Below are 26629 nucleotides of genomic sequence, written 5' to 3' on the forward strand. Positions count from 1 at the left end.
TCGCACTCCTTGCTTTTACAGCTATATAAGTATGTTTTTAAGCCTGAACAGTGAGACGAAAACAGATCACCTGAAATCCATTGTTTGCCTCCAGGAGCATGTTACATGGAGCTGGGAACAGGACGTGCTTTTACAACCATTTAACTATAAGTTTTTTGTTGGATCCACTGGATATGAAAGCAGTAAGGTTCTTTCATCTAAATCTGAAACTATTCTACAGTTCATAACCTAGAACAAAGCCGCATCTCAAGCATTTGGGACCAATATTGCCAAGTTGGCCAGCTGTAACCTGTAGACAACGATTTGCAAGATTTATGCAGCAGGTTGGCTGATTCAAACAGGAATGACGGCGCCTATATGGCAATCAATCATGAAAGGTAAATTCTTTCTCTTGTAAAGAATAGCTGTACATATAATCAGGCATGAAATTATGAAGCTCCTTCACAAACAGTAAACACAAAATATCGGATTATAAGAAAATAGTAATTTGGTTGCTTTAAGACATAAGAGGTGTTTCATTGTTCATTGCTACTAAACCCATTCTATGCTACGGTTACTGGCATACTTATAAACTTTTTTTTCAAGGAAATGAATACATAACTAATTGGGGCTTCCAGCCTACAATAATCCAGTTGGATGTGACATTGAATTGACAATGTGGACTTACTTTCCACTAGAAATGCAAAGTTATAAAATTATTGCCACGCCATACTCAAACCAAGAAATCTTACCACATACCAGCTGTCTTACTCTTAGCTGGAGGAACAGTTTGTGTTGTAAACTACAAACACTAATAGGTAATGAGCTAAGTGATCTGAGTAACAGTACCTTGGTGACCCCTCGTCCGTGGTAGCAGAGCGTCAAGAGTCCTCCCATCAGTGCCAGCTCAGTAGAAGAGTAAATTCTGAACAATTTTTGTAATTCATAACAGTATAGAATCTCATGTACTGCTAATGCAAACAATGGCTGGAAGAAACCCGAACTAAGTTAATCTTGACCCTATAGGAACAATCAGCTGCACTTCAATCAGTGCAAGAAGTTATGAGCACAAAGCATAAAATGTATCTACACAACATTGCATATTTATGCATTGATTCATTGTTTTTGCAAACAAGAATTGCAATTTGGAGCTAACGAAATAAGATTAGACTGTGAATTAAACAATATTTTGGTCCGGTATGTATGAACTGCGTCTGCTTATCATTCCTTTGGAGCTGATTCAATCGGAGTAATGTAGAATGTGGTAATCAAACAGATAAGCTAATCTGGTAGCTTAGGTATTGTATGCAGATCAAGGTCACTGATTCTAAAGAATAACTATACTCAATCTTGGACCTCTTGGTATTGTCAAGTTCATGTCATGCTTTTAATTCAGGGCATTCTTTCTTCTGCAGTGCTTTTGATTGCACATTCGCTTCATGATATACTCGCCCATAATCATATCAGTTGCAAAGTTTGTGCTAGCTAACTCAGCAAGGTTAGTTAATTAACTTCCTTTCATATTGACACAAACTGAAGATTCTAGCAGGAAAACGATACACCAGATTGTGATTCTGGTTTCAACTTCCTAGTGCATAAGGACCAAATTATGATGCATTGTGAATCTTATTGCTGCAAAATAATCTGCCATGGAGCTGTTTTACTCTTGTAGGCAGACATCATAAAGTTACGGCCATGTTCAGTGCTTCTGTTTTCGCAATATGGAGCAAAGCTCTCATCTTTGAAGTCAGCCATAAGCTACACAGTCGGAAGAAAGCAAACCCTTCATACCAATACGACCATAATGAAGCATCTGTTTCTATCTTTTTGACGAAATAAAACATCCCAAATGATTATGGTGAAATTGATCACGAGCAGCATCAGTGTTCTGTTCCCCAACCAACAAATGCATCAGCATGAATTCCACCCATACCACCAACACCGGCATCTAGATTACAGAAGCAACGCTTTCATTTACCAATACAGTTTTTGCCTAAATTTCAGCTTTATTCATCCTATTGTCAACCATGTTTTAAAACCTATATATACCTTGAGACTTCAGCAAGAATTCCAGTTCTTGTGCGTGCTGATCAGCGCCGACAGCAATCCGGCAGACGCCGTCAGCGTGGAGCTACCGAGCAACCCCTTCCCGTTAGTCACGTCCCCTAGCGCCATGAAGGCGTCCGCCACGTCCTGCACAACGGACAGTCGCTTCAGCAGCAGCTTCCCCCGCATCGTCCTCGCCGCCTCGTTCTCCTCCCCGCAACCCTCTGCCAGCCGCATCCTGATTGAAGACTCCATCTTCGCCACCTCTTCCAGCTTGATGGTGATGGAGCCGACGTATCCCAGCAGCTCAGCCCAGGCGCTGAGGCGCTGGAGGCGGGGGAGGAGGTGCGCCGGGAGGAGGCCAGCTTTCGCGAGCCAGACGAACTGCTCGATGAAGTAGTAGACGCCCTCGCCGCCGTAGGCGAGGAGCACGAAGGGCGGAGGGAGGAGGCCAGGGTGCGCGCGGAGGGCGTTAACGTCCTGGACGAACTTGCCGAGGCGGAAGGCCTTGCGGCTGAGGCCGAGGCTGGACTCGAAGGACTTGAGGCGCGCGGAGGCGGGCGGGGGCAGCGGCCCAGCGGCGAGCGCGAGGCGCGCGGCGTAGCGGGAGATCTTGAGGAGCTTGTCGACGCCGTCGCGGCGGGCGAGGTAGGCCTCCAGGTGGGCGAGGAAGTCGCGGGGAGGCGGGCGCGCTCCGGCGGCGCTCTTGCGAGCCTCGGAGGCCATGGCGGCTGTTGGGGCGGCGGGGAGGTACGGGTGGGCTGTGGTTGCGTATACTATGCGTGTATGATGCGGGGTGGTTGCCGTGTGATGGCACGCCGGATCGGTTGGAGTCGACGACAAGGGGGGAGAGGAGAGGAGGACGAATCATTGAACTAGCGGTGCGGACCCGCGTGTGAGTGTGAGAACTCACAGCAACTCAAATATTACGACTCATTTCGTCCCTCGTCTTCTCGTTGGATTGACCGAACAAAATAGGAGGCCCAACGCGTTCTCAAACTCAAATCGAGTTCGATTTACATCCACGTCGACGCATTTGCGGTCTAAATTTGCATGCCAAATATGTCAACACGCATTTGCGGTCTAAATTTGCATGCCAAATATGTCAACACGGACGCGGAACGGACGCCACACGCGTCTTCTTGGTGTCTGCCGCGTCCCCACCTCGCGGTCGTCCAACTGCCCGCGGCCTACCTGGTTAGCTTAATGACCTCGGGCCCACGCGTCAGCGACGACGGTCGTCCTTTTTTAAGTCGACCGTGCGGCGGGGTCGTCCTGATCCGCTTGCAGCCAGCCCCCGTCCCCATCTAGCCACACTCGCTCCCCCGTCGTTGGCGAACCCTAGCCGCCCCAGCCATGCCAGATGGGGCTCTTCTCCGACGCCGGCAGCAGCAAGGCCAAGGGCAAGTTCCCCACCATTCCTTTTTCTCTCGGGGTTCCTCCCGCCTCCGCCGGCGCCAGCTTGCCGGCCAAGGCAACGCGTCAACGTGCTCGTGCACGAGGCGGAGTGGCACTGGGAGCACCGTGTGCCTCTCCCGTAGCCCGACGCCACCCTGCCGCACGACTGGCACCTGGATCCGGAGAGGATCCCAGTGCCGGCGGCGCCGCGGTCGGCTAGGGCGCACGTGGAGGAGGTGCGGCGCCGGCGGACGCTCCTGACGTCGGAGCAACGCCGCGACCCCGCCTACGCAACCGACTCACCCAATGCGGCTCGCTAATTCGCCTTCGACCACGAGGAGGCGAGGCAACGCGGTGTTTGCGAAGTCGACTGCACCGTGCCACCGCCCCCGCTCGTCGTCCGCGAGGAGGACCAGGCGACCCTTTTGGCGATCTACCGGGAGAGCGAGGAGGACGAGCGGTGCAGGGCGGCGACGGCCGAGCAAGAGGAGGCGGCGTACGAGGCGGCCATGGCCCTCTCCGCAGCGGGTGACTGCGTCCTACCGCCGGTGACCCCGCGGTCCCCTGTCAAAGCCGAGCCGGAACCGGAGCCGGAGCCGTCCCCTGTCTGGACGGGAGTAGTGCGTGAGTGGATCAGCGTGCCACTGGTCTGGGTTGGCGCGACACCGGTGCTGGAGGCGGCGTACCTCGAACATTGGCGCCAGCGACGACTGATCGAGGAGCGCCGCCATGGCGAGTACCTCGAGATGCTCGAGCGGGACGCCGAGGAGGAGCAGTGTGAGGTCGAGGAGGAGGCGTGCCACACCGCGGCGGCACAGCCCGCGCCCAACATGAACGCCCTTTAGAACACGGCGTTCCCCTGGGCTGGCCCTGCGCTGACGCTCATCGACCTCACGGACCCCCGAGGACGACAACGCCGACGCCTAGGGCAGCACACCACCTCGTAGTTTAGTTTATTTTTAATTTTCTTAAATGCAAATGTGGACGCGTGGACTCTCGTCGGCTTTTGTGGCCGGCTTTAATGTTTAATTAATGTTGTTTTTATTTTAAATATGCATGCATTATTTTTTTTCTCACGCCGTCAAAATGGGTCAGGCCAGCGTTGGGTGCATGGGCCGAGACAAACGCGGAAGCAGACGTTCGTGTCCGCTTGGTCGACCCAAACGAACAAAAAACGGACAAAATCGTCGCCCGTTTGGGTCGCCCCGTTGGAGTTGCTCTCAACTGGCACTTTGAATGTTTTTTCTTTTGCGGGGACACTTTATTTGCTTGCTTGCATTGCATCACTAGTCGCGTGCTGTGTGGAGGAGTCTAGCGACCGATATATTAGGAAAGATTCATGCATGGAGCGATGACAAAGGTCTCCGAGGGAGGTGACTTTGTGAAAGTGCATTATATCAACCAGAGGGGGATGAATAGGCGATTTTTATGAATTCGTCACTTAGGAAATTCCTTGTGAGGAATGTCCTCAATCACGAACTATGTGCAACGGAATAAGTACACAAACAGGTGTGCAAAACAGCGATAGCATAGTCGTCAGAGTGAAATGAAACGTTCAGATTTCACACTTAGCATGTTCAGGATATGCAGGTGAAGAATAACTTAAGTGAAGAATTTAGGTTGAGGAATATGAGAAAGTCTTCAGTCAAATTCTTCAAACAGTAAAGATCAAAGTCGTTGATGGGGTCATAGTCCTAGGGTAGGGTCATAGGCCTGCCATACAGGTCCTACCCAAGGACTACCCCACACAAAGGACAGAACCCTAAGTCTGCCCCGACTGAATTAAGGAGTCCCCATCATCCAGTCGGTAACAGGTCCTGAATCATCCAGTCGGAGACTAGCATTCGGAGGATACCAGGCTAACCGACTGGATAACCTCGGTACATCATAACCTCTCTGGAGGGAAACTGCCGTACGTTTCCGGGTGCATTTATTAGCATTTAGGGCATACGTTACCTGTAACGTACGCATTCAACCCCCGTTACTCCCCCCTGTACCAGAACCGTTGCGGAGGGTAGCGCACTCTATATAAGCCGCCCTCCCCCACTAGTAGAGGGGTTAGCAAATCATTGTATTCCATATTACACTCGACAACAAGCTCCGAGAGCACTGAGACGTAGGGCTGTTACCTCCACCGCAGAGGGGCCTGAACTCATACAACCTCGCCGTAGCTAGGACTCTGCCCATCTCATTCGTACCCTACACATCTACTGTCAGGCTTATACCCACGACAGTTGGCGCCCACCGTGGGGCAGGCGTCTAAGCGACTTCCGGCGAGTTTGCGACTACTTCTTTTCGTCATGTCAACCGGTGGAGATTCGAGCATGGTCACCAGATCTTCTTCAGCGCTCTCTCCTTCACCGTAGACGATTCGACGTGGCTTCGGGAGGCACCTCTCGACGTCGAGGCGCTTCCCCATCGCGGGGCCACGCACTTCCGTGCCGGCGCCCGCGGCGTTCTTCTTCTCCAACAATCGGCTCCGTTGTCGACTTGCACCTCCGTCATGCACCGCGGCAAGCGGTCCCGTAGTCCGCGTCTCCAACGTTGGGTGCAGCATGCCCGAGCACGTCAGATCGCGTCTTCTCAAGTGGCGGTTCTAGAGTCTGTTGTGGTTGCCCCGCGTTCCCAGTGCTCGGGCTCAGTTCCGACTGAGTTCCCTTCCGAGTACGCGGGTCGCGGACCTGCAGCAGAAGTACACATGGCCAACTCCCATGAAGATCCCCGTCAAGCTGGCCGGAGCGAGCGCGAGATCGGTGAAGCATCCGGTGCACGCCGCCCACCTCGCCGTTCTGCCAGTCGGCACACTCGGCGGAGCAACGTGGAGTTGTTCCGCACACCTCTCCTCAACTTGGTTGCGGCTGCCAAAATTGTCGATTCCCTCCAGCCGACTGATTCAGAGGCATGAAGGGGAATCGAGCAGATCCGAGCCCTGTTGCACACGACGCAGTAGCAGAATTCGGCAGTCTCCCAGTCACACAACCGGATCTACAATAGTTCGGTCCACGCAAACACGCATCGGTCGGTTCACAGCCCTGGTTCTCATCAGCACCACAGGGGAGGCAGCCGTTCCATGATCCGTGAAGATCGCCGCCGCTCACGCACCCCTCCGCGGGGTGGGCCCTATGGGTCCCGGCATCATGATGATCGGCGTTCAGTCGGCGACACTTACGACCCAAGACCCGATGCAAGAGGGCGAATCGCCCAGCGAAGAGTCGACAGGGGTCGAGCCCACCGCGATGGACATGATATGGACCGTCCAAGCGAAAGCAGGACCATCGTTTCCGGCCCCGAGTGTTCTAGTCGAGCCATCCGCTCGGCTGACATCCCGCCCAACTTCAGCGGGAATCGGTAAATTTACGGGAGAATCCAAGCCTGAAACATGGCTAGACGATTACCGAGTGGCAGTCCAGATCGGAGGAGGGGACTACCACGTCGCCATGAAGCACCTCCGTCTGATGCTCGACGGCTCGGCGCGAGCGTGGCTGAACCAGTTGGCCCCCTCGAGCATTTACAGTTGGGAAGATCTGGCCCGAGTGTTCATCAGGACCTTCGAAGGGACGTGCAAACGCCCTGCAGGCCTCGTGGAGCTCCAGCACTGTGTCCAGAAGCCGAATGAGCCCCTGCGCGACTTCATCCAGCGTTGGACAACCCTCTACCACACGGTGGAGAACGTCACCGAGCATCAAGCAGTCTGCACCTTCAAGGCAGGCGTGCGGTACAGAGAGCTGTACCTAAAGTTCGGTCGAACATGCGACATCTCCATGAGCAAGATGATGGAGATAGCGGCTCGCTATGCAAATGGCGAGGAAGAGGACCACATCCGGAGCGGCAAGCACAAGACAGTCGGCGATGTCGACGGAGGTAACACTCTGAAGCAGAAACAGAAGGTTCCGCCCACACCGCAAGCAGAAGCTGCAGCCGTGACCAGTGCCAAGTTCAAGGGCAAAGGGAAGGCGCAATTTACCCCCAAGAAGAAGCCGTTCAACAATCCCATCCTGGACCAGCCTTGTCAGGTTCACACGAAGATGGACGAAGAAGGCAACCCCATATACGCAAAGCATACCACTCGACAGTGTCGTCTCCTGATCCAGGGGTTCAGCGAGGGACAACCGAGTGAGAAGGATCCTGAACAAGATGAGGAGGATAAGGAGGATCCGTTCCCCCAAGTCCACGCAACCCTCATGATTTTTGCTGACATCGAAAGCAAGAGTCGACTGAAGCTGGTGAACGGGGAGGTCAACATGGCCGTTCCGACCAACCCCAAGTTCCTTAAATGGTCTCAGACTGCGATCACCTTTGACCAGTCGGATCATCCAGCGCATATTCCCACCCCAGGAAGACAGGCTCTGGTCGTCGACCCGGTGGTGGAAGGAGTCCGACTGCGCAATGTCCTCATGGACGGTGGTAGCGGGCTGAACATCATGTACGCCGACACTCTCAAGGGAATGGGCATTCCGATGTCCAGACTCAGCGAGAGCAGTATGCAGTTCCACGGAGTCGTCCCTGGACGGAAGGCCAAGTCACTCGTCCAGATCGCGTTGGACGTCGTTTTCGGCTCCGACAAGAACTTTCGCAAGGAGAAACTCATATTTGAGGTGGTGGATTTCCAGAGCGCTTACCACGCAATTATGGGCCGCCCAGCATATGTGAGCTTCATGGCACGTCCATGCTATATATACTTGAAGTTGAAGATGCCAGGCCCGAAAGGCGTGATCACCATCACGGGCAACCGTCAGCGAGCCGAAGAGTGTCTGCAGCAGGGATCAAGAATCGCCGACCAGCAGATGGCTGTACTCGAGCTCGACGAGTACAAGAAGACAGTCGACCCTGCCGACCTGATGCGCTCAAAGAAACCAGCTTCTGAGTCCGCGTTTCAGTCGGCGGGGGAGACGAAAAAGGTCAGCATCCACCCGACGGACGACTCTGCCGCCCTGACGAACATCTCCACCACCCTCGATCCTAAATAGGAAGCCGAGCTCACCCAATTCCTCCGTGAGAACTGGGACATCTTCGCATGGAAACCCTCTGACATGCCAGGTGTGCCCAGGGAGTTGACTGAGCACCGACTGCATGTGGATCCCGTCGCTCGGCCCGTCCGAGAGCGCCTACACCAGTCCGCCGCGCACAAGAGGAAGGCAATCGGAGAAGAGGTGGCCAAGTTGTTGGCCGCCAACTTCATTCGCGAGGTTCACCACTCCGAGTGGCTCGCCAATGTTGTCATGGTGCCCAAGAAGGACAAGTCTCTCCGAATGTGCATCGAGTTCAAGCATCTCAATAAGGTCTGCCCGAAAGACCATTTTCCGCTCCCCCGCATAGATCAAATTGTCGATTCGACTGCGGGATGCGAGCGTTTGTCGTTTCTTGATGCCTACTCGGGCTATCATCAGATCCGTCTGTATGGTCCCGATGAGTTAAAAACAGCCTTCATCACCCCATTCGGGTGCTTCTACTACATCACTATGCCTTTCGTTCTGAAGAATGCAGGAGCTACCTTTATGCGCATGATCCAAAAATGTCTCCTCGACCAGATCGGTCGCAATGTGGAGGCATATATGGATGATATCGTAGTCATGTCACGCAAAGGTCCCGACCTGCTGACTGACTTGGCAGAAACATTCACCAACCTTCGTAGGTACGATATCAAGCTCAACCCAGCCAAATGTTCATTCGGTGTTCCCAGTGGAAAGTTACTCGGTTTCTTCGTTTCCGAACGAGGGATCGACGTCAACCCCGAAAAGATCGGGACCATCATCCGAATGGAGAGGCCCGTCAGAATACACGATGTTCAACGGCTCACAGGTTGCCTAGCGGCTTTGAGCAGGTTCATCAGTCGACTCGGCGAAAAAGCACTTCCTCTGTACCGACTCATGAAGAAATCAGATACCTTCGAGTGGACAGACGAAGCCCAAGTCGCATTCGACGACCTCAAAGTCCTACTTTCCACCCAGCCGGTTCTTACTGCTCCGCTCAGTAAAGAGCCCCTTCTTCTATATATCGCTGCTACAAATCAAGTCGTCAGTACTGTTCTTACAGTCGAGCGAGAAGAAGAAGGCAAAGCATACAAAGTTCAGCGGCCAGTGTACTACATCTCCGAAGTCCTGACTCCTTCCAAGCAGAGGTATCCCCATTATGAAAAACTCATCTATGGGATCTATATGACTGCGAAGAAGGTGGCTCATTATTTCCAAGACCACTCGGTATCTGTCGTTTCTGATGCTCCGTTGTCGGAAATTCTCCACAATCGAGACGCATCAGGCCGAGTGGCGAAGTGGGCAATGGAGATGTTGTACTGTGACATCAAGTTCGAGGCCAAGAAAGCTATTAAGTCTCAAGCCCTGGCTGACTTTATAGCAGAATGGGTAGAACGACAGCAACCGACCCACATCTACTCGGCTCATTGGACAATGTTCTTCGATGGGTCTAAGATGTTGAATGGCTCCGGCGCTGGTATTGTGATCATATCACCAAAGGGCGACAAGCTCAAATACGTGCCGCAGATACACTTTGATTCCTCCAACAATGAGGCAGAGTATGAAGCTCTCCTCTACGGATTGCGCATGGCCATCTCACTCGGCGTCCGTCGCTTGATGGTCTACGGCGATTCGGATTTGGTGGTCAATCAAGTGATGAAAGAATGGGACGTCAGGAACCCCACCATGACCACATACTGCAATGCAGTAAGGAAGCTGGAGAAGAAGTTTGAAGGTCTAGAGCTTCACCATGTTCCGAGACTGAAGAACCAAGCAGCTAATGAGTTGGCAAAACTCGGATCCACTCGGAGACCAGTCCCGAGTGATGTCTGCCTTGAACACCTCCACCTTCCCTCGGTCAAAGAAGATCCCTTCACAGAGGAACCGGTACAACCCAAGAGTACAACAGATCCGACTGAAGTCGATGTACCTGTTGTGGTTGATCTGGTCATGGAGATTCTGGCTGTCATTCCCGATTGGACTGCGCCGATCATTGCATATATCCTGAGGCAAGAACTTCCAGAAGACGAAGTCCAAGCCAGGCAAATAGTCCGCAGGTCGAAGGCATTCACTGTCATTGATGGTCAATTGTACAAGGAGAGTGTTTCAGGCGTTCTTCAACGTTGCATTTCCCCGGAGGAAGGGCAGTTGATCCTAGAGGATATTCACTCGGGAACCTGCGGTCATCACGCTTCTTCGAGAGCAATCATCGCCAAGGCGTTCAGAGCTGGTTTCTTTTGGCTGCAGGCAAACGAGATGGCTAAAGCTATGGTCGACCGATGTGAAGGCTGTCAGTTCTACTCCAACAAGTCCCACAAGCCAACATCTGCATTAAAGACGATCCCTCTTGTGTGGCCGTTTGCAGTTTGGGGATTAGATACAGTCGGACCATTCAAGACAGGCCAAGGAGGCTACACACATCTGTTGGTGGCAGTCGACAAGTTTACAAAATGGATAGAAGCCAAGCCCATCAAGAAATTCGACGCCTCAACGGCTGTCAAGTTTGTCAGGGACATCATTTCCAGATTCGGGGTACCTCACAACATAATCACGGACAACGGGACAAACTTCGACTCGGACAGATTCAAAGGCTTCTGTGCGAGTCAAGGTATCCGAGTGGATTTTGCTTCCGTAGCACATCCTCAATCCAACGGACAAGCTAAGCGGGCGAATGGGCTTATTCTTCAAGGTTTGAAGCCCCGACTCCCGCAAGAGGTGGGACACGCTGCTGGCGCATGGGTCACCGAGTTACCTTCAGTGCTTTGGGGCCTCCGCACCACTTCGAACAGATCAACGGGGCGATCACCGTTCTTCCTCGTTTATGGAGCAGAAGCGGTCCTTCCGAGTGACCTGCTTCACAATGCCCCACGAGTCGAACTCTTCTCCGAAGCTGAAGTAGAACAAGCAAGGCAAGATGGAGTCGATCTTCTAGAGGAGGAACGCGAGATGGCACTCACTCGCTCAACAATTTACCAGCAAGATCTGCGACGCTTTCATGCGCGTCACGTCAGGAGTCGCACATTCCAAGCAGGCGATTTAGTGCTCCGAGTGGATCAGCAAAGACCCCACAAGTTGGCTCCGGCCTGGGAAGGGCCTTTCATCATCTCCAAGGTGCTGAACAACGGAGCATACAGACTCTACAACATTCAGAGGGAGACAAACGAGCCGCGCGCATGGAACGGACTTAGCTGTGATCAAGAATCACCTAAGTTCTACCTTCCTCCGAGTGTGCACTACACGTCGCACTCGGGGACTTAGTTGTGATCAAGAATCACCTAAGTAATAACTTCCTCTAAGTGTGCACTACACGTCGCACTCGGAGGCTTAGCCGTGATCAAGAATCACCTAAGTTCTACCTTCCTCCGAGTGTGCACTACACGTCGCACTCGGGGACTTCGCTGTGATCACGAATCACCTAAGTAATAACTTCCTCCGAGTGTGCACTAAACGTCGCACTCGGGGACTTAGCTGTGATCAAGAATCACCTAAGTATTGATCTTCTCCGAGTATGCACTAAATGTCGCACTCGAAACAACATTCAAACAAAAGAGTAAACGCTTTCATTCCGATTCCAAAAGTCTAGAAAGGATAGCTAACTCAGTGCGGATCAAGCTTACCCACACCGATTTAGAAGTATGACAGCCAACAGAAGTGGCCAAAGTACCTTACAGATAAACACTCGGCATACCGAGGATAAAGTTTTATTACGCGTCAGCTGGGCCGGCGCCAGGACTGGAGGGCTCCACGAAGGTGTCCAAGTCGATTCCATCGGCGATGCGGGTAGCACTCTCAAGGAACGTCTCCATGAAGTCTTCGAATCGAAGCTTCTTCATGTTGGCGACCTTCAGTGTCTTCAGCTTCTCTTCCCGCACCTCCTTGCAATGGACTCGGACCAAGGACAGGGCAACATCAGCACCGCAACGCGCTGCCGATTTCTTCCACGATTGCACTCGGTTCGGAATATCCTCCAATCGCGCCATCAGGCTCTCCATCTCCTGCCGCGACTCATCTTCTGGCCAAAGTTCCTTGTCAATTCGGCCGACGACCTCTCTCAGTCGACCGATGAAAGGACCCACCTTGCCCACGCGGATATGCGCCCGGAGAAGATCCCGATTGGCGTCCTTGCCGAGTGGCATGTTCTCGCGCATGGACCGCTCCACATCCGCTGCTTCAGCCTCAGCATCAACGCAAAAGTCTGCAACAAAAGGGCAAGCATGCAATAACGTCGAGTTTCACGCACACAGTACAAGCACTTGGCAAAACATAAGACTTACCAGCGAGACGAGTCATCATCTGCCCAGCCCAGTCGTTGACATACTTCTCCTGAGCTAGGCACCGTTTGTTCAGGACGGCCATCTGATTGTGCAGAGCAGTCCTCTGTTTCTTCATTCTTTCAACCTCCTCCGTCAACACCTTGTTCGCCTCCAGAGCCTCCTCCAAGGACTTCTCTCGTCCCTCCACATCATCCTTCATGCCGGCCATGGCGAGCATAGCCGCATCAAGTTCACCAGCGAACTGGTTCCTCTCCGCTCTCAGGGCTTCATAGGCCGTCCCCATTTCACAAGTCTTCTGCCACCAAGAAACAAAGGACAATCAGAAAGTTCAACAATTAACAGTCTAAGTTCTTCAGACCCCTGCCGACGCAAGCAGTCGACAGCGGTCTCGGGGACTACACCCAGTGGGATCACTAAGAGTGACCCCACTGGCATGCACCTCAAGCAGGCCTGCCCTATTGAGATGCATGTTATCACCTACGCCTCCGAGGCTAATACTACCCGACCTGAGTACAACTTACTCTCGGGGACTCTTACCGTAAGTGAACTCCGACTGCAACAACTACTCGCACTCGGTAATCCTATATACAGACACAAACAAACTCAAGGAAAAATGTATAAAGACAACTGTCAGTGCAAGCACTCGACAGAAGTCTCGGGGACTACACCCACTGGGTTCACTCGGAGTGAACCCATTGCAAAAACAGCTGCTATTCAAGACCACCCAGTGGGTTACAAGAGAAAAGTAATTACTTACTAGACCACTTACTCGGATGTTGTCCCGCAGCTCCAAACTCCGCTGGTAAAAGGCTGCAATGGAGTCGTAGGCCCTCTTGGCTTCACCAGCCATCAGTTCCGCCTGCACCATAGCCCCCTTGGCTGCCCCCACCTGCTCCTCCGGAAGACGCTGGATGCTGAATTCAGCATTCGACGAGCCTGGAATTGTCGGAAGCTCCTGAGACATCCCAAGGTCCGCCTCAGTCGACTCCTCCTCACCCAGCACTGGTTCAGTCTGTGGCGGCACCTCAGTCGGCATGACGTCGGCGGCAGGAGCAGCAGCAGGAGGAGCAGCCTCAAGAACGGGCTCCACAGCGGGGTCGGCTCTCCTCTGGTCGTCCGCGTCCAGGCAAATCGCCCCTGACAGACCGAATGACATGACGTCTCAGAAAAAGAAAGAAACAAGCCCTATGGTAGAATTTGAGACGCGATGGGATAAAACACCCGACGCTCCTACAACGCACCTGGCTGGGACGAAACGACGTTGTCTGTGTCCATGGGGTCGTCTCCTTGGCGCGCCGGAGAGGTGGCGGAGGTAGTGACCCTGTCAAGTGAAATCCATTCGGCCAGTAAACAGAAGTTCACACGGACAACAGAAAGAACCGAAAGCTGGATACACTTACGTGGAGGTGACAGGGATAGCAACCCTCATTCGCGGCAGAGCCTTCCGAGGCTTAGGCCCACTCGGCTTGGGTGCCTTAGAAGACTGGCCCACGGGCTCAGCAGCGGCGTCCCTGGCCCTCTTGGTGCTTCGAACAGTCAGGACCACCGGAGCAGTAGGTGGAGCACTCGACGACGCAGGAGGAGCCGAAGGGACGGCGGGCTCGTGTCGGCGCTTGGTCCGATGCTCTGGTCGTGGAGGTGGCGAGTCTTGCTCCTCGTCTTCTTCCTCTTCCTCGCTGTCCTCCTCCTCCGATTCCCCGCTGTCGGAGACGTACTCGACGCTCTCCACGCTGCCCTCTTGGCTGCCTTCCTCCTCTTCCTCCTCCGGATTCCCATTCGAGACGGGGGAGAACCAGTTGGTCCATGCCTGCATAAAGTTCAGTTAGAAACATTAGACATCACACGGAGATATAGACAAACGACTGGAATTAAGACAGTTCAATGCACTCGGCAAGTGCCACTCACCTGATTCGGTGGAGGATGATCCGCGCTGTAAGGCTTCACTCGCCGAGCTCCTTTGGGGTTCTCGCAGGGACCCGTGATTTGGAGCACCCACGAGGTCACCCTCTCCTCAGTCACGCCCACCACGATGGTCCGAGTGGAGTCTTCGGGCCCCGTGTAATGCCACACGGCATGGTCGCGAGCCTGCATAGGCTGGATCCGCCGACCAAGGAAGACTTCCAGCAGGTCTATACCGGTGACCCCCCTCCTGACGACATCCACGAGTGCCTCAACCAAGGGCTGGATGTCGTTCTTCTCGGCCTTCGAGAGCGCGAGCTGCTTAGGCGGGGCGGGCCGATCTAGACTAAAAGGAGGCAGCCTAGTCGACGCATTCGGACATGCGATATCCTGGCAGTAGAACCACGTCGACTGCCAGTTCCTAACCGACTCACTTAACTGGAGAGCAGGATAGCTACTCCGACTCTTCTTCTGGAATCCTAAACCTCCGCAGAGCTGGAGGAGGTGCGTCTTATCATCCGACTGGCTAAGTCGTTTGATAGTTTGGGATCGGGCGGAGAAGATGTGTTTGAACAAACCCCAATGGGGAGGACAACCGATGAAACACTCGCACAAAACAATAAAGGCAGAAAGATGGGCGAATGCATTCGGAGGAAAATGGTGAAGTTGGGCCCCGAAGTGATTCATGATGCCCTTGAAGAAAGGATGCGGGGGCAAAGAAAAACCTCGGTGGACATGGCTGAGGAGCAGGACGCGCTCCCCCTCCCGAGGCGCTGGCTCGACCTCGTCCTCCGCCGGCAGTCTCCAGGACTTATGCACGAGCATTCCGTGCTCCACCAGCTCCAGCAGATCTCCCTCCGTCACCGTGGAGGGGAGGAAGTCTCCTTGGATCCACCCCGCCGGCAGCGGCCGCTGCCGCCGCTGAGCAGGCGCCGCCTTGCCCTTCTTCTTCCTTGCCTCCATCTTGCTAGTCTGACCCTTGGTCATGGAGGCGACGGCGAACCCTCGAGAGGGAGGAGAAGGAAGGAGTGTAGGAGCGCTGGAGGTGGCGAGGAAGACGGAGCAGGCGAGAGCGAAAGATTCGGCGAGCGTAACGAAGAAACCTCGCCGCCCAGATTTAAATAGGGTTCCGACTGGGTCACTGGCGAGTGGCCCCGAAACCTTATCCGCCCGACCGGCCGCGGCGATATCAGTGGAGGAGTTGAAGGCGCGAGAATCGAGGCGTCACGTGCTACTGGAGCGCGCTGGCGTCATCCCCGCTGAGCGTGCGGAACCCGAAATTTGAGATCCTAGAAAATCCGCCGCTGTCAGTTGACTGGTCGCATCAAAAGATGCCGCAGAAACACTCGGTTCCCGACAGTCTGTTTCGCAAGCACTTCCACTCGGATCGTTGGTCAGGAAAGATAAAATGGATAGAGGCAAGCAACGCCCAAACCAAATCTAGTCCAGTCGGATCCGAACTTCAAGCACTGCTTCGTCGTTTCAACCCCAATCCATTCGGGGATTAATGATGGGGTCATAGTCCTAGGGTAGGGTCATAGGCCTGCCATACAGGTCCTACCCAAGGACTACCCCACACAAAGGACAAAACCCTAAGTCTGCCCCGACTGAATTAAGGAGTCCCCGTCATCCAGTCGGTAACAGGTCCTGAATCATCCAGTCGGAGACTAGCATTCGGAGGATACCAGGCTAACCGACTGGATACACTCGGTACATCATAACCTCTCTGGAGGGAAACTGCCATACGTTTCCGGGTGCATTTATTAGCATTTAGGGCATACATTACCTGTAACGTACGCATTCAACCCCCGTTACTCCCCCCTGTACCAGAACCGTTGCGGAGGGCAGCGCACTCTATATAAGCCGCCCTCCCCCACTGGTAGAGGGGTTAGCAAGTCATTGTATTCCATATACACTCGACAACAAGCTCCGAGAGCACTGAGACGTAGGGCTATTACCTCCACCGCAGAGGGGCCTGAACTCATACAACCTCGCCGTAGCTAGGACTCTGCCCATCTCATTCGTACCCTACACATCTACTGTCAGGCTTATACCCACGACAGTCATCAACATACAATTGAAGAAATGAAAAGATTGATGAATTCGAAGGAGGTGCTCGATGAAGACAATGATTTGATGACCCAGTTCCAACTGATGTGACAGTCGTATGTCCGGTTTGAAGCGGCTAGATATTTAAACCAAAGGACACAAAGTCCTTACCATATTCTCCTTGAGAAAAGGACACACAGTCCTTGCCTAACACTCGTGGTAAGTCTTCAGGGCAGACTTCCAAACCCTCACAGACTTGGTTACTCGGCGATCCACAATTCACTCCTAGATGCTCTAGACCATGACGCCTAACCGTCTGGAGGATGCATAGTTCCTTGTTCATGATAATTGTCTATTGTTCATGCTATAATTTTATTAACCGGAAACCATAATACATGTGTGAATGCATAGACCACACCATGTCCCTAGTGAGCCTCTTGTTGACTAGCTCGTTGATCAATAGATGGTCGTGCTTTCCTCACCATGGACATTGGATATCGTTGATAACGGGATCACATCATTAGGAGAATGATGTGATAGACAAGACTCAATCCTAAGCATAACACAAGATCGTGTAGTTCATCTGTTAGAGCTTTTTTAATGTCAAGTATCATTTCCTTAGACCATGAGATTGTGCAACTCCCGGATACCGTAGGAATGCTTTGGGTGTATCAAACATCACAACGTAACTGGGAGACTATAAAGGTGCATTACAGGTATCTCCGAAAGTGTTTGTTGGGTTGGTACGAATCAAGACTGGGATTTGTCACTCCGTGTGACGGAGAGGTATCTTTGGGCCCACTCGGTAATACATCATCATAATGAGCTCAATGTGACTAAGGATTTAGCCACGGGATCATGTGTTATGGAACGAGTAAAGAGACTTGCCGGTAACAAGATTGAACAAGGTATAGGGATACCGACGATCGAATCTCGGGCAAGTATAATACCGATAGACAAAGGGAATTGTATACGGGATTAAGTGAATCCCCGGCATCGTGGTTCATCCAATGAGATCATAGTGGAACATGTGGGAGCCAATATGGGTATCTAGATCCTGCTATTGGTTATTGGACGGAGAGGCGTCTCGATCATGTCTGCATGATTCCCGAACCCGTAGGGTCTACACACTTAAGGTTCGATGACGCTAGAGTTGTAATGGGAATTGTATATATGTGGTTAAAGAAAGTTTTTCGGTGTCCGGATGAGATCCCGGACGACACGAGGAGTTCTGAAATAGTCCGGAGGTGAAGATTTATATATGGGAAGTCCAGTTTCGGTCACCGGAAAGGTTTCGGGTTTTATCAGTATTGTACTCGGACCACCGAAAGGATTCCGGGGGTCCACCGGGAAGGGCCACCTATCCCGGAGGGCCACATGGGCCGAAAGTGGGAGGGAACCAGCTCCTTGGTGGGCTGGTGCGCACCACAAAAGGGGCCCAAGGGGCCTAGGGCTGAAACCCTAGGGTTTGGGGCTGCCTCCCACCAACTTGGGAGGCAAGCCACCCCTTTGGCTGCCGCCGCCCCTCCTAGGGTTTCCTAGGGTGGCCGGCCCCTCTCCCCTTCCTCCTATAAATAGAGGAGGGGTGAGAGGGCTGCACATACACCCGATCCCTCTCCCCTGGCGCAGCCCTACCCTCCTCCTCCTCCTCCTCCGCGATGCTTGGCGAAGCCCTGCCGGAGAACCACAGGCTCCACCGCCACCACGCCGTCGTGCTGTCGGAGCTCTCCCTCAACTTCTCCTCCCTCCTTGCTGGATCAAGAAGGAGGAGACATCCTCGGGTTGTACGTGTGTTGAACACGGAGGCTCCATTCGTTCAGTGATTGGATCAGATCTTCCGCAATTTGAATCACCGCGAGTACGACTCCATCAACCGCGTTCATTGTAACGCTTCCGCTTAGCGATCTTCAATGGTACGAAGATGCTCTCCCTCTCTTGTTGCTAGAATCTCCTAGATTGATCTTGGTGACACGTAGGAATTTTTTTGAATTATTACTACCACTACTAGGAAAAGGCCTGCTAGTGGCGCACCTGTTTTGGCTACTAATGGCGCACTACAGGTGCGCCACTAGCGTCACGCCATTAGAATTTTTTACTAATGGCGCACCACAGGTGCGCCATTAGTATCTGGTATACTAATGGCGCACCAGGCAGTGCACCATTAGTATAACCCATGGTGCGCCATTAGTATGCCTCCCAGGGGGCCATATTTACCCATGTGCTCTGACTTACTAATGGCGCACTAGTTGACGATGCGCCACTAGTGTGCTTTTTGCAGTGCGCCACTAAAGTGCTGAGTGGTGCGCCACTAGTATGAATATTAGGTATTTTTTTTTCTTTTTGATATTTGCACAGGTTACAAAATTAACCACAGCAGTTTAGTAGTAGCAGGTTCTTCGGTGTCATACACATCTAACACACACCATGGAGCAGAGATACGAGAAATGTATACCAGATAGATATTATGAAATCATAAAGCAATGTAAGCAGTAGCAGGTTCAGTAGTACATGCAGTTTATGACATCAGATAGATAGCTTAAATACAGACTAAATTAACCACAGCTAACACACACCATGGAGCAAAGATACGAGAAATGTTTCAGGCTCATCTTGCACGCTGCCTACCTCTGAACTTCCCTTGTCAGATTTTGGTCTTCCCGAGACCTGTGTGCGTCTGAGCATAAAAAAGATGATGATACATTGATCGCAACAGCTGAAGCAGGTCATACACATCTTCTGCATTATTCACAAGCCAAGCTAGTAACATCATAGTACAAATCAACCATCATGGTACGTCCGTTCTTGCCTCCATAATTTGCTACTCCTGCTTCCTCACTTGACCAGAATAAGCGAGCTAACCCTGACCACTCCTGGCATAGCAAAACAAATAGTGGGAAGTGCATATTCAGTCTATAGCATATATACGAGTCAACTAATAAGATGGAATGAGATCAACAAGAGGAGATTACTTAAGTAACACATTACTATGCACACCCGAAAAGACCAATAGTTAACACTATGTAGTACCTTCCCATCGAATATTCGTCTCCATCCCGTAGGGTTCAGTTGTGTACAACATGTGCTATTTCTAGAATGGATCCAGAGGAATACCTAGTCGTTTAACTAGCTAACAACAAGCATTACTGAGTGCAATTTCCCTGTAATTAGGTTTGTTTAGACCTATATGAGAGATGACCTGGTAAGGCATGAAGTTCACATCTCACTTTGTTGAGGAGCAAAATTACAAGGGATTTAGCAAACGATCAACTATGAAACATCGCAAGGTTTGGGAGCCGTGGTGGGAATGGCAAAACGAAGGTGCCTACTTATCGAATAGGAGGAGAAACTGGAATCTGCAACAACCAGAACAAATTGAAGCTATAATAACAATAAAAGAAATCATGAATAATCCACCGACAGGGGATAAAAGAGAATGTCAAACTTCTTAAGAAATCATGATAGTGACCAAACCAGAATTAGAAACGATGGCTACACTCTCGAACCTATTCAACAAGAGGCATCCCTGACCATGTAAGAAATGCACATTAGACAACACTTATACCATGCATGCCTTGCTAAAAGGGCTACAGGTCATCAAAATGCCTAATTGGTACCACGGATCGATGTCCATGGGCACACAGTGCATACAAGAAAGCATGAGAGAGCAACTTGAGTGGCTTACATATGTCGGATTTGAAGAAGCAGCCAACAGGGGCGCCACGTAGGAATGAGTGTCGGCCCAGGCAGAGCTGCTTTGGCGACCAAACTCATGTTAAACAGCATTGTCTCTGCGCCATTTGCCATTGATGGCACACCTGGAAACAACTGTGCTCGGCAGCACAACCATGGTGGTTCCGTGCTGCTTGTACGCCAAGCTTCTCGGTCATACAATCTAAGCCGTACACAACAAGCACATCAACACCATGGTCCAATAAAACAATATATTATGTAAAGCAACATGATTGCACCCTACAACAATAGGAGAAATTATATTAGGAAAAGACCAAGAGTACAAAGTTAGTTGTTCCTACTAGTCAAGGAAGAACTACTGAAACCAAAATGCTATGCAAAGGAAAAAAATATAATTGTCCCTCTACAAGTTATGACAAATAAACTAGAATATTTTGGCTAAGGAAATATCTCTTTGTATTATGAACTAAAGATCGCGAGTCTTTGGTTTCAGATCGACAAGATGTTGATCCAATCCTTGAAATGAGTCAGACACACCTCACTAGGAACAATAACTTAGGCACTATGACTCGGTCCAGCCATCAGTGAAGAGATTGTGCAAATGATCTACTCTGAAAAGGAAAAAAATAGAGAATACCAAATGTTGACAGATAAAGCCGAGAAATACTACATTTTCGAAGAGAGCAAATATCGAGAAGGCATACTCCATTATATCTTAATTCATCACAAAGAGCATTTCAAATTATGAAAGTTGTACCTGATACATCACTTAACTACCTAAGCACTTTCTCCATTACTAGTGGTTCAGGTGTCAAGTGTAAATACTAAGGTGAGCATTAACTCAATTCCGAGTGTTCCACTAATCAGCATGAAGTGTGAAACTTCTATGGTCACAGAACTCAGTATTCATAAACATTAGCTTTTCCTCTTTGAACTAGGGGAGATATCGAGTATGCCGCCTCCATCACAGAAAAAAAACAAGTGTGTTCGAGTACTCATGGTGGAAATTTGACAAAAAAGTGCATCGCCTTGATACACAAACGGCGATGAATGACCATAACTTCACCATGTGTGATACCCCTCCTATTTGACGCTTAAATAGGAGGTCCCCTCTTCGCCACCTCCTCATCGCTGAACCACCATCTACATAACCAAATAAACACAAAGACGTACACATACGCATTTCCTGAAAAGAACACATTCGCTTGAAAAAGCAGCAGCAGCAAGACAGTTATTACGTGCCATGGATGCAAAGTGACGGGGTAATAGCCCCTGGGTATACCAAAGCGGAGGAAACCCTTCTCTAAGACATTTAGGCGGTCATGGTCATACGGAGGTGGCCGGGGCGACGTGAGAGGTGGCCGGTGGCGACGTCGGAGGTGGCCGGAGGTGGCGGCGTTAACCCTAGGAGAATGACATAAATAGAAATATCAGTTTAATACAATAGCACATAAAAAAGTAACGCATATGTAGTTTAGAAGCAGCTCATTTTCCTAGATTGCCCCTTTTATCTATTTTTACATTGTAATTAAACCTATATATTTCCCTTTCCAAAAATCAGAATTGACAACTCAAATGGTTCTTTCTTCTGGATGCTCTATGGCTTTCTTGTTTCTGCAGTTTCGGTTTCTATGGTATAGGGGTGTTTTGGTTGTTTTTGCTGTTTCAAATTACAGAGAACCTTGCAGATTTGCTGGACTATGGACATATGATAGCCCTATATATAGCCTTACATGTTCAGAGGTAGTATTATCCAAAACTTGGTCAGAACGGATCATAATCTAAACGAATCTTGCCTTGTTGCTAGGGACAGATTTTAGACCATCACCTAAGTGTTAGGCATTGAACACAGCAAGAGTATACAGAGTAGCTATAATGGCCCAAGGCCACACCGACAAATTTGGAAAATACCTCTCGAACAGAACAATAATCTGGCAATGACCCAGGAGCGTTGTTTGTTGTTGGCTTTTTACACACTTGCTAGCTGTCCATGGGACACACCTAAAAAACAAACATCCCCATAAGTTCCAATGAGCTTAAAATGGAAATCCACCATCGAAAATAGCACTTAGTCCTCCCACACGCGTTGTCCCGCCTAAATCGTGTAGTTAAGCAGCTTCTTTCTTTACAGTTAAACAAAATTTCTTCCTTTTGCACTTCATTTGCAAATGTATGGTATAGCCTATAGGCCAAAATTGTGTTGTATGTCTCGTACACAATGACCGCCTAATTACAAACAACACTCTTCCATGGCCTTATTGTGCCCTACTCTATACACGTGTATGGACGAGTGGATGGATGAATGTATTTAGAGCAGGAATAAATAAGAGAGGGACATTACATTACTTCCCTTTGATTACATAAAACTATAATTCTTTTTAATATGTTCTCACACGTAATTACAATGGTCTCTACTCCTTTATCCGGGTACACCATACATTTGTGCATGTGAAGTATGATTTCCTGTTGTACTTTCAATACAAGCAAGGTGTGAAAACAAGTCATAATGTCTCCAAGGGCATGTTTGGCAATCCTCTAGAACCGCAAACACCTTGACTCTCTCACCTCTAACCAAAACCCAACTTAAAAATACTAGGGATTTGATAAGCCGTCTGGCAAATCAGTAGTGTCCTAAGACCGATTTCATCGACCGATGACCCATTTAGAGGATAATTTTCCAGTTTGACAAGGAAACATCTGTCCCATATGCACTGGCCCAACTCCATATGACCACATCTCTATCCTCTAGCAAGAAACAAATCACATCCTTCATGAACTCGTCTTACCCCATGAACTCTGTCACTAATGCCTCTCTGAGTCTACATGCGATATGCAATGCACACCTGTCGCACGTCATCGATCCCTCGCCTGAGCCCTAACCAACCCCGAGACCCCTCTTCTCTGACGAGCAAGAGTATGGGTTGTCGAAGGGGGAGGAGGAGGGGAGGGCTCACCTGAGTGGGGGAGTGGCAGAGGGGAGGACCGGGCCGGCGGCGGGGAAGGAACCTTAGCGGCGTGCGAGGACCGGGCGTCGTCGTCGGAGGAGGCCCTCGCTCGTCGGAGGGAGGAGGCGAGGACCGGGCGGCGGGGGAGGAGAGGGAGCGCCGGGCGAGGAGGAGCTTCGCGAGGTGGGTGGCGCGCGGCGAGGCGGGACGAGCCAGTGGCTAGAGACGAGAGTGAGGGGAGAGGGAAAGGGGATCAGTAGGATCGATACCTAGTGCTGGCACATTGTTAGTAGTGGCGCACCTACTAGGGGTGCGCCATTGGTAATGGTTACTGCTAGTGGCGCACGTTGCAAGACTGCGCCATTACTAGTTTAAAAAAAATGAAAAAATGTTAGTAGTGGCGCACCGCGTGTGATGTGCGCCATTACTAGTTAAAACTAGTAATGGCGCACTTTCCGTGGTGCGCCACTACTAAGTGAGGCAAGGGTGTGGGGGCCAGGCCAAACTTACTAATGGCACACCAGACAATAGGTGCGCCATTAGTATTATGGTTACTAATGGCGCACTAGTATCCGGTGCGCCACTGCTATAGCAGTGGCGCACCACATGCATGGTGCGCCACTAGTAGCCATATTAGCTATAGGCATTTTTCTAGTAGTGTACGTTCCCCAATAGTGGCATCATGAGCTAGGTCTATGCGTAGATTCTATGCACGAGTAGAACACAAGTAAGTTGTGGGCGATGATTTGGTCAATTTGCTTACCATTAGTCCTATCTTGATTCGGCGGCATTGTGGGATGAAGCGGCCCAAACCGACTTTACACGTACGCTTACGTGAGACAGGTTCCACCGCCTAACATGCACTTGTTGCATAAGGTGGCTAGCGGGTGGCTGTCTCTCCCATTTTAGTCGGACCAGATTCCATGAAGAGGGTCCTTATGAAGGGTAAATAGAAATTGGCATATCACCGTTGTGGCTGTAACGTAGGTAAGAAACCTTCTTGCTAGAAACCCATAGCAGCCACGTAAAATATGCAACAACAATTAGAGGGCGTCTAACTTGTTTTTGCAGGGTATGCTATGTGATGTGATATGACCAAAAGGATGTGATGAAATATATGTGATGTATGAGATTGATCATGCTCTTGTAATAGGATTCACGACTTGCATGTCGATGAGTATGACAACCAACAGGAGCCATAGGAGTTGTCTTAATTTATTGTATGACCTGCGTGTCAATCAAAAACGCCATATGATTACTTTACTTTATTGCTAACCGTTAGTCATAGTAGTAGAAGTAATAGTTGGCGAGACAACTTCATGAAGACACGATGATGGAGATCATGATGATGGAGATCATGGTGTCGTGCCGGTGACGATGGTGATCATTCTGCACCCCGAAGATGGAGATCAAAGGTGCAAGATGATATTCGCCATATCATGTTACTTGATGATTTGCATGTTATGTTTATCATGTTATTACATCTTATTTGCTTAGAACGACGGTAGTAAATAAGATGATCCCTCACTAAAATTTCAAGAAATGTGTTCCTCCTAAGTGTGCACCGTTGCGAAGGATCATTGTTTCGAAACACCACGTGATGATCGGGTGTGATAGATTCTAACGTTCGCATACAACGGGTGTAAGCCAGATTTACACACGCGAAACACTTAGGTTGACTTGACGAGCCTATCATGTACAGACATGGCCTCGGTACACGAGAGACCGAAAGGTCGAACATGAGTCGTATAGTTGATGCGATCAACATGGAGATTTTCACCATTGATGACTAGTCCGTCTCGCGTGATGACCGTGCACGGCCTAGTCAATATGGATCATGTATCACTTAGATGACGAGAGGGATGTCTATCTGAGTGGGAGTTCATTAAATAGTTTGATTAGATGAACTTAATTATCATGGTTAGTCTAAAATTGTCTTTACAATCTATATTGTAGATCCAATGGCCCACGCTAATGTTCCCCTCAACTTCAACGTGTTCCTAGAGAAAACCAAGCTGAAAGACGATGGAGCAACTGTACGGACTGGGTCCGTAACTTGAGGCTCATCATCATAGCTTCTAAGAAAATATATGTCCTTGATGCACTGCTAGGTGACGCACCTGCAGTCCCAGCGGTTCAAGACGTTGTGAACGCCTGGCAGTTGTGTAGTGATGTTTACTCCCTGGTTCAGTGCGGCATGCTTTACAGTTTAGAACCGGGGCTCCAAAAGCGTTCTGAGCAAAATGAAGCATATGAGATGTTCCAAGAGACGAAATTGATTTTCCAAGCTCATGCCCGGGTCGAGAGATATGAAGTCTCTGACAAGTTCTTCAGTTGTAAGATGGAGGAAAATGGTTCTGTCAGCGAACACATACTCAAAATGTCTGGGTTGCACAACCGCTTGTCTCAGCTGGGAGTTAATCTTCCGGAAGACTCGGTTATTGACAGAATCCTCCAGTCGTTTCCACCTAGCTACAAGAGCTTTGTGATGAACTACAATATGCAAGGATGGAGAAGTCCATTCCTGAGTTATATTCGATGCTGAAATTAGCGGACGTGGAAATCAAAAAGGAACATCAAGTGTTGATGGTGAATAAGACCACCAGTTTCAAGAAAGGCAAGGGTAAGAAGAACTTCAAGAAGGACGGCAAATAAGTTGTCGCATCCATTAAATCAGTTGCCGGGAAGAAGCCCAAAAATGAACCCAAGCCTGAGACTGAGTGCTATTATTGCAAGGGAACCGGTCACTAGAAGCGAAACTACCCCAAGTACTTAGCGGATAAGAAGGCCGGCAACGTCAAAGGTATATATGATATACATGTTATTGATGTGTACCTTACCAGCGCTCGTAGTAGCTCCTGGGTATTTGATACCGGTGCAGTTGCTCACATTTGTAAATCAAAACAGGAGTTGCGGAATAAGCAGAGACTGGCGAAGGACGAGGTGACGATGTGCGTCGGGGATGGTTCCAAGGTTGATGTGATCGCCGTCGGCACGCTACCTCTACATCTACCTTCGGGATTAGTTTTAAACCCCAAGAATTGTTATTTAGTACCAGCTTTGAGCATGAACATTTTATCCGGATCTCGTTTGATGCGAGATGGCTACTCATTTAAATCCAAGAATAATGGTTGTTCTATTTATATGAGGGATATGTTTTATGGTCATGCCCCCCTGGTCAATGGTTTATTCTTAATTAATCTCGAACGTGATATTACACATATTCATAGTGTGAGTACCAAAGGATGTAAGGTTGATAATGATAGTCCCACATACTTGTGGCACCGCCGCCTTGGTCATGTCGGTGTCAAATGCATGAAGAAACTCCATACTGATGGACTTTTGGAGTCTCTTGATTTTGAGTCATTTGACATGTGCG

General features: G+C 50.3%; 1 protein-coding gene across 1 annotated transcript; it reads right to left on the reverse strand.

Annotated features, from left to right (window-relative positions):
- Positions 1-1803: 1803 nt before the first annotated feature.
- Positions 1804-2901, reverse strand: LOC123448850 (peroxisomal membrane protein 11-3). The gene has a single exon (XM_045125874.1). It carries the CDS (start codon positions 2749-2751, stop codon positions 2038-2040), a length of 714 nt encoding a protein of 237 aa, XP_044981809.1. The 5' UTR covers positions 2752-2901; the 3' UTR covers positions 1804-2037.
- Positions 2902-26629: the final 23728 nt, after the last annotated feature.

The sequence above is a fragment of the Hordeum vulgare genome, chromosome 4H, assembly GCF_904849725.1.
Source record: "Hordeum vulgare subsp. vulgare chromosome 4H, MorexV3_pseudomolecules_assembly, whole genome shotgun sequence".
Classification (NCBI taxonomy): Eukaryota; Viridiplantae; Streptophyta; class Magnoliopsida; order Poales; family Poaceae; genus Hordeum; species Hordeum vulgare.

Coding starts and splice junctions, on each gene's coding strand:
- LOC123448850 (XM_045125874.1), bottom strand. CDS start 2,751: ATGGCCTCCGAGGCTCGCAAGAGCGCCGCCGGAGCGCGCCCGCCTCCC.